Genomic DNA, 8719 nt, shown 5'->3' with positions numbered 1-8719 from the left:
GCGAACACGGGGTGTTCCATCCTCGCAGAGGATATAGTCAACCGACTCAGGAGCGGGATTGACTACAAGTGCTACCAAGTGCAGCGGGGCTGCCGTAGCTTTAGCGTCAGAGGAAGACGTTCGACTCAAAGAGTCACTAATACTAAGTTCCTTATCCAAAGGACACTTACAGCCCAAGACCAGGGCTCAAAGTTAACACCTTAACTTTTATGCTTCAAAACCAGAAGTGTTTTATTTACTATTATTGCGGCCAAGCCGCCTAGGGGTAAATGTATCTCTTTAACTATCTAGCATAGTTAAACCTAATCAAATGCATAACGTGTGGCTTTCAGCCAACGTACTGAGAGACCTTGTTAACTCTCCAACTTATGTACTGAGAGTTTGCTAACTCTCCGGGTACTTCGTACCCCTGTGTGCTCCACACCATGTAACCCCGTTACACGGAGTGCTCGAACGGGAACAAACGGTGCGTAGCTCGCTTGGCACCCTTACCGTAAGCTTTGGCTAACTCGTTTTGATTTAGTAAATACCTATGCAACGTTCCGCGTGAAGGCAGGGTCAGTACGTGCTTCAGCATTTGGCATGCTGATTGGAACAACGGCAACGACATCCCGCGCGACCTACTGCAAGAGCACAGGACACGTGAACGACCGCCAGCGTCGCGGCCAGGCAAGAAGCGGAGACGCAGACAGCAGGTAGGCGAGAGCGGAGCAAGTGCTGGTGCTGGTGCTGGGGAGTCGAGCGAAGAAGATGATGAAGCGGTGGAGGAGGAGGCGTAGTGGTTGCGCCGTCTGGTCGTACATGTCTATGCAAGGAGCAATCAATTGATACGGCACTTGATCTTTCTTGTTATTGGCTATAATAAATGAACTCACCGCTGCTGGACGTATGCAACAGCACAAAGATAGGCTAATCGATAAACAGTACATATCTTATGTTTATTTATACAGCATAGTTGTATATGATCGTCTCAATGTACTACATAAACCCTCCTTTATGTTGGAGAATCCGTACTATACACACTGGCAAGTCGTTGTTACCACCCCGAACCCGCGCCAAGATATCCGGACTTAATTGAAACCCCATACAAATTCCTTTATATCTGTATATGGGACGAGGTCAAAATATACCCTCATATCTGAGGCCGGGAACTAAGGGGCTAAGAACGGCCCTCTAAAATCCAGAGAATATGTGTCCACATCGCATCCATTTGAACAACATATGCATTATTCGTGATAAGTCGTAATTTCGGCTAGTCTTTGGGCAGCCAATCGTCACTCGAAAATGAGCCGTACTGGGAACAGCGATGAGGCTGCCAAGGCGCGCGGCGGATCCAAGCTGCGAGCCAGTCGAGTGCGTCGCCAGCGAGACCGCGAGCGCAGTCTGGATGAGGACGAGCTGGAGCAGCGCTTCGGTCGTGCCAACTTGTCGCTGTCGGCGCCCGTGTTTGTGCCGGCTGCCGAGCGCACCGCCCTGTCGACGCCTGTCACTCCCAAGCGATCGATGGCCTTCGTGACGGAGCGACGTGGTCCTTCTTCTTCTACTGCTTCGACCGTATCTTCTCGGCGCCCAAAGCGCTCGGCCACAGCTGCTGCTTCCGCCAGACTGCACAAAAACATCGAGGTTGCGGCCAAGAAGAACCAGCAGCAGTCTCTGCAGCAGATGAAAGGCAGGGTCAGTACGTGCTTCAGCATTTGGCATGCTGATTGGAGCAACGGCAACGACATCCCGCGCGACCTACTGCAAGAGCACAGGACACGTGAACGACCGCCAGCGTCGCGGCCAGGCAAGAAGCGGAGACGCAGACAGCAGGTAGGCGAGAGCGGAGCAAGTGCTGGTGCTGGTGCTGGGGAGTCGAGCGAAGAAGATGATGAAGCGGTGGAGGAGGAGGCGTAGTGGTTGCGCCGTCTGGTCGTACATGTCTATGCAAGGAGCAATCAATTGATACGGCACTTGATCTTTCTTGTTATTGGCTATAATAAATGAACTCACCGCTGCTGGACGTATGCAACAGCACAAAGATAGGCTAATCGATAAACAGTACATATCTTATGTTTATTTATACAGCATAGTTGTATATGATCGTCTCAATGTACTACATAAACCCTCCTTTATGTTGGAGAATCCGTACTATACACACTGGCAAGTCGTTGTTACCACCCCGAACCCGCGCCAAGATATCCGGACTTAATTGAAACCCCATACAAATTCCTTTATATCTGTATATGGGACGAGGTCAAAATATACCCTCATATCTGAGGCCGGGAACTAAGGGGTTAAGAACGGCCCTCTAAAATCCAGAGAATATGTGTCCACATCGCATCCATTTGAACAACATATGCATTATTCGTGATAAGTCGTAATTTCGGCTAGTCTTTGGGCAGCCAATCGTCACTCGAAAATGAGCCGTACTGGGAACAGCGATGAGGCTGCCAAGGCGCGCGGCGGATCCAAGCTGCGAGCCAGTCGAGTGCGTCGCCAGCGAGACCGCGAGCGCAGTCTGGATGAGGACGAGCTGGAGCAGCGCTTCGGTCGTGCCAACTTGTCGCTGTCGGCGCCCGTGTTTGTGCCGGCTGCCGAGCGCACCGCCCTGTCGACGCCTGTCACTCCCAAGCGATCGATGGCCTTCGTGACGGAGCGACGTGGTCCTTCTTCTTCTACTGCTTCGACCGTATCTTCTCGGCGCCCAAAGCGCTCGGCCACAGCTGCTGCTTCCGCCAGACTGCACAAAAACATCGAGGTTGCGGCCAAGAAGAACCAGCAGCAGTCTCTGCAGCAGATGAAAGGCAGGGTCAGTACGTGCTTCAGCATTTGGCATGCTGATTGGAGCAACGGCAACGACATCCCGCGCGACCTACTGCAAGAGCACAGGACACGTGAACGACCGCCAGCGTCGCGGCCAGGCAAGAAGCGGAGACGCAGACAGCAGGTAGGCGAGAGCGGAGCAAGTGCTGGTGCTGGTGCTGGGGAGTCGAGCGAAGAAGATGATGAAGCGGTGGAGGAGGAGGCGTAGTGGTTGCGCCGTCTGGTCGTACATGTCTATGCAAGGAGCAATCAATTGATACGGCACTTGATCTTTCTTGTTATTGGCTATAATAAATGAACTCACCGCTGCTGGACGTATGCAACAGCACAAAGATAGGCTAATCGATAAACAGTACATATCTTATGTTTATTTATACAGCATAGTTGTATATGATCGTCTCAATGTACTACATAAACCCTCCTTTATGTTGGAGAATCCGTACTATACACACTGGCAAGTCGTTGTTACCACCCCGAACCCGCGCCAAGATATCCGGACTTAATTGAAACCCCATACAAATTCCTTTATATCTGTATATGGGACGAGGTCAAAATATACCCTCATATCTGAGGCCGGGAACTAAGGGGTTAAGAACGGCCCTCTAAAATCCAGAGAATATGTGTCCACATCGCATCCATTTGAACAACATATGCATTATTCGTGATAAGTCGTAATTTCGGCTAGTCTTTGGGCAGCCAATCGTCACTCGAAAATGAGCCGTACTGGGAACAGCGATGAGGCTGCCAAGGCGCGCGGCGGATCCAAGCTGCGAGCCAGTCGAGTGCGTCGCCAGCGAGACCGCGAGCGCAGTCTGGATGAGGACGAGCTGGAGCAGCGCTTCGGTCGTGCCAACTTGTCGCTGTCGGCGCCCGTGTTTGTGCCGGCTGCCGAGCGCACCGCCCTGTCGACGCCTGTCACTCCCAAGCGATCGATGGCCTTCGTGACGGAGCGACGTGGTCCTTCTTCTTCTACTGCTTCGACCGTATCTTCTCGGCGCCCAAAGCGCTCGGCCACAGCTGCTGCTTCCGCCAGACTGCACAAAAACATCGAGGTTGCGGCCAAGAAGAACCAGCAGCAGTCTCTGCAGCAGATGAGTCGAGCTGCTCCTCATGGTAGCAATGGTAGCGCTCAGAGCAAACCTAGACGACAGCGCATGGGCACTAAAGAACTAAACAAACAGGGAAAAGCACAGCCGTCCGCCAAGGACGTGGCCGTATCGATGCGTGAGCGTCACCGTCGCAAACTGTCGCTCACGTCAACAGAGCTGCAGGCTCAAGAGACTACACCAGAAGTAGAAGTGGGGTCTGCACCGTCAACAAAACAGGACGCCGATGATGTGTATCCCGAGGCAGGAGGAAGCGCCTTCCCCCAGCAGCTCACACTCTTCAGTCAGCAGAAGCGTCTGCCACAGCGCGTGGCCAGCCGCGACGATGTCATTGACACGATCTTTAAGGCGCTATTTGCACGTAGTGAAGGACGACGCAATCGCCCGCGACAGGCGCTCAGCGCCTTCGGAGACGACACAGGAACTGACACGGATGAACCCAATGAAGAGTTCGTCAAGCGAGGACTAGCAAACGCTCTCTTCAGAGATCAGCTCAATCTGCACGCTCCATCGTCACTATTAACTGCCGTGACTCCAGCAACGGCTGCTGATAGCCTCATTACGCCCACATTTATGCACGCTCTAGTGAACGCATTGCGCTTCGAGGACTTCCGCACAGCCAGCGCACGACTAGACATTGTGCGTGCTATCCACAAAAGCTGCCCCACTAAGAGGCTTCACCTTGCACGGGCACTTGCTGATGCTACGGCATTGCGCGTGGAGTACGTGAAAGCCGTTGCGGCGCGTGCCCAGATGCTTGGCGTGGAGAAAACCTCGACACGAGTTATCGCGGACCACGTTCACGACCATGGACACGGCTTCACTGAATTCGTACGGTACTCTATCGAGCATGTTGAAGAGAGTTTGGTGGACACGCCGCCTCCTGAGGAATCGGACGCGGCTCTGGAACTAGAGGAACAGCAGAAGGAACTTGCGCGCAACTGCATGACGAGTCTCGTTTCGCTGTGGCGTGCACATTGGGTGGATCCTGCGGGATCCGACGACGAAGAACTCATTAGCTGTGCGGGTCAGTTCGTGGCGTACATGCCGTCAGTCACTAGTCCACTGCTCAAGCGGCTGTTAAGTGCGTGGCCTACCCGTTACCCGAAACAGGAGGTGGGGGCTATTCGCATGGTGGCACGAGTCATCATGTCGGGTCCTCCTCTTAACCAAGTGGACCCATCACAAGTCCTGCAACGCCGAGTGTTTACTCGACTAGCACGCGCATTGCAGAGCCCAAACGTCGATGTGGCCAAGGAGGCGCTGGCGTTCACCTGCTGTCAATTCGCGCTTGTCCACTTCGTAGGACGAGACGAGGTCATCTACAAGGCTGTCACTGTTGCACTGCACAATAACGTTGAGGGTCATTGGCATCACGGGGTACGCACCACATCTGAGACCAACTTTGACCGCGCCTTGGACTTTGCGTCGAAGTAGAAGGCTTGCAAAACTAACAACCAGAAGTAGACGGGGATAGATAGGAACTTAGACAACTTGACTAACCTTATTGAGCAGAGCAAGAAGTAGGAAACTTGTGAGTTTGCAAACGTGTTTTACTTTCCATAAAATGACAAAAGACGGATCTGGTCACTCGTCGTCCCGCTTGCCGGAGCAGCCGCTGAAGTCGAAACCACAGGCCATCGAGATGACGAGATAAATGACAAAGAGCCCAATACCCACGAGCAGCAGCCAGAGCTTAACGTTGCGTCTCCATATGGACTTGCGTAGCTGCGTGGATGAACGTTCGAACTTGACCGACTGGCGGTTCAGTTTGTCCGTGCGGTCCACGAGCAGCTCAAATTTTTCTCCTCTGTCCAGCACCTTTTCAATATTCTCCACCATAATATCCTTAACGTCGTCAATCTGCTGCTTGACCCTCGAGAGCGAGTCTGCGTCTGGATTGGCGTTGTAATAGTCGAGCAAGTGACGGATCTCGTGCTGGAACTGGTCGTTCATGGCGAAGGCGATGGCTGTGAGTGCGCGCTCCCCGTATGCGGATTGAAAGCGCTTCTTCATGTCTTCCAGGAAGAGAAAAGGCACGCGTCGCTTGAGGTCGTCGTCCGCCATGCACAAATACGTCACGCCGCCCTCCACGATGTAGTGGAAAATATGGCGGTCGTACACGTACGACATGCGCCCGTCCGTCGGTGGGATCTTGGCCAGCAGCACACGCGTCACAGTAGGGAAGTTTCCCGACGTTGCTGTATATTCAGCCAGCACCGTCTTCTCGCGCGACACGAGCGCGTACACGATCGGCATGGTGTTGATGGAACTAAGCTTGAAGAGGAAGAATTTTTAATCCATTTTTATCTTTCAAAGCGAATGAACATGATAGAAGATAGTTTTTTTTAACTATCGACCGCAGGAATTCATCTCTGTGACGGGGTCACACATCACAGGAAGTTGGCTTCCGAGAGCTTACAAACTCTCAGTGAACGGCATTTCACAGGCCCTTGGCCTAAGGGAGCGAAGTGACCAACTTAAGGTAAGTTGTAAAGTGAATATATTTATTGGTAGGCTAAGCTTGAGTTAAATATACAAACAATAAGTCACCAATAGAACAGCAATGTCATCAGCCTATAAATAGCCTCGGACGAACCTGGTACCATGTACCAGATATCCCGAAGTATGACGTGTCACACCTCATGTAACTAGGGGTGCACTTAGGGCCACGTACCCCGTTACATCCTCCCCGACTAAGGTTCGGTTTACCGACCAATCAGAATGAGGAAGTGTACGTCATAAACTCTCATCCTCAAAGTCGAAATACATCGACTTGGCTGCGCGAGCGCGGCGGAGGCTCACTTTACAGTTAGAGCCTCGAGCAGCGGTTGAGCACTCTTCTTCTCGGGTCTCCACATCGATCTTTGGCATGCCTCGTGGCAGCGGTGCGAAAACACGCCTCAAAGCTGCTGCCGAAAAGGCGCAAGCCAAGAGCTCTAAGCCTCACGGCAAAGGCTCTGCACTCCAGGAGGCTACTAAGGTGACCTCGGAGGCGATCGGCTCAAGTGGTAACGCGGCTGTGAGCAAGCGCGCGAGCAAGCGCCGCAGTCCGTCACCTTCGGTCTCTCCAGACAACCGTCCGAACCCGTGATTCGCTGAACGTGCATTTCTTTCCGCGTAGTCTTACTCATCTTCGTCTTCTTTCTCGTTTCTTCGACTAGCGGGCTTGGGTTTAGGTACGATGTTGGCTTAACCGGTGAATCTGCAAATGCATACCGTTTCGCCTTCACTTTCCCTTGTTTTGTTAGCGGATCTTGACTTGCGTCAAAATCCGCGAGGGGACCTGGGGAGGATAGAGAGGTTTCTCTTCTAGATCCGGATCCGGATCCACCTCTCTTCCGTCGACAGAGTTCCTCCCAAAACTCCATCGATCCGCGGATCCTGCTTCAATCAGCAACGTCTTCGTCGATCCGACCTCCGATGACGCCTCCTCCCCTGGCTCAATCTTTACTTGAGCATCTTCTTGGGACTCACGGTGAAATCCCGAGTCACCAAGAGATCCGGGCACGCGCACCATTGTGGTGTAGCGGGATCAGCAAAATCTACGAGATTGCCGGATCCAACTTACCAACAGCGCCCGGACACCGACTAACGGAGGGGTCCCCCGATGATCCGTGATCTGCTGAACTTTCTTCACCTTGTGTACCCGTCGGTAGGGCGGGATCTTGCTCTCTCGGTAACTTCCGAAGAGTTCAAGTGGTGAAGCTTGAGTGTCTTGGCGAGACGTGGGGATGGGGTGGAGCAGCAGTGATAAAATCTTCACGTGGTTGGTTCTGGATCCCAAGCGAACCCATGAAGAAATCGCTTGGAGGCAGCAAGTATTTGCTACCGATCGTTGACGAAGCCAGCGGATGCATGAAGGGTTTCTGTCTGCGTGCCAAATCAGAAAGCGAAGACTGCATCAAGACGTACGTCACGAAGGTGCAGACGCAGTTTGGCAAGAAGGTCAAGTTCGTGCGACACGATGGAGCTCGTGAGCTTGCGACTAACTCGCTCAAAGATTTCTACGAAGACGAAGGCATCGAGCAGCAAACCACGGTTCCGTACGCGCACCCGACTAACGGCACAGCAGAGCGGACCATCCGCACCATCGTCACGAAGGGCCGCAGCATGCTGCATCATGCCAAGCTGGACAAGTGTTTCTGGGCCGAAGCGGCGATGACGCATTGTGGTAAAGTGCTTTTTCAGAAATAAGAGAATGGGCCTGACGCGGGGTCACTACCCCGAATCAGTGACAATTTCAAGTGATGAGAGAGGATTTGGGTTGGCTGGCACGGATGCAAGTTGCCTGTGGTGGATTAGCCATGACGAACAGCACCCCGTACGAAATGAAGATGGATCTGGTATGAGCGACGTACGAGAAGGCAAGATCCACCAAGACTTACCTCGGATCCACCCTTACCTGGATTCACTAAGATGGATATGGGATATACTATACAAGAGTGGATCGAGTGTGGATCCTATAAAGGAAGGATGGTCGGTGCCCTCTGAAGGTGGATCTAGTAGCCACGGCTAATGAAGAGTCAAGATCCACCGCGAGGTGCCCCGGATCCCATACTTCCGAGTTCGGATCCAAGGCGGGAAGATCCCGCATAGAAGGACCTGGATCCAGGGTACAGGGATGATGGATACAGTGGATCTCGAACTTTCGTGGGACAATGGAGATCACAGACGGTTGCAAGATGATGTTGGATGATTGGAGAGCTCGGGTTCACGGCGAGTGTACACTTACAGTGAAGTGGATCCAAGTGACCTGGATCCGGATGAGTGTACCCATAATAGGGTGACCATGATGATTACGTCAT

The 8719-nt window shown here is 52.8% G+C and overlaps 2 protein-coding genes across 2 annotated transcripts; one reads left to right on the top strand and one right to left on the bottom strand.

The window, feature by feature from the left end:
• Window positions 1-3518: 3518 nt before the first annotated feature.
• On the top strand, window positions 3519-5388 carry PITG_14286 (uncharacterized protein; the record flags this gene model as incomplete). The annotated part of the gene is made up of 3 exons (XM_002899321.1): window positions 3519-3683; window positions 3732-5338; window positions 5379-5388. 3 exons carry the CDS (start codon window positions 3519-3521, stop codon window positions 5386-5388), a joined length of 1782 nt encoding a protein of 593 aa, XP_002899367.1.
• A 58-nt stretch (window positions 5389-5446) lies between these two features.
• Window positions 5447-6195, bottom strand: PITG_14285 (vesicle-associated membrane protein, putative; the record flags this gene model as incomplete). Its single annotated transcript, XM_002899320.1, has 1 exon — window positions 5447-6195. The coding sequence occupies one exon, from the start codon at window positions 6168-6170 to the stop codon at window positions 5499-5501; it is 672 nt and encodes a 223-aa protein (XP_002899366.1).
• Between the last annotated feature and the right edge of the window lie 2524 nt (window positions 6196-8719).

The sequence above is a fragment of the Phytophthora infestans genome, genomic scaffold (genome assembly GCF_000142945.1).
Source record: "Phytophthora infestans T30-4 supercont1.32 genomic scaffold, whole genome shotgun sequence".
Taxonomy (NCBI): domain Eukaryota; phylum Oomycota; class Peronosporomycetes; order Peronosporales; family Peronosporaceae; genus Phytophthora; species Phytophthora infestans.
The sequence above is the reverse complement of the archived record's forward strand: the minus strand, read 5'-3'. Positions and strand labels throughout refer to the sequence as shown.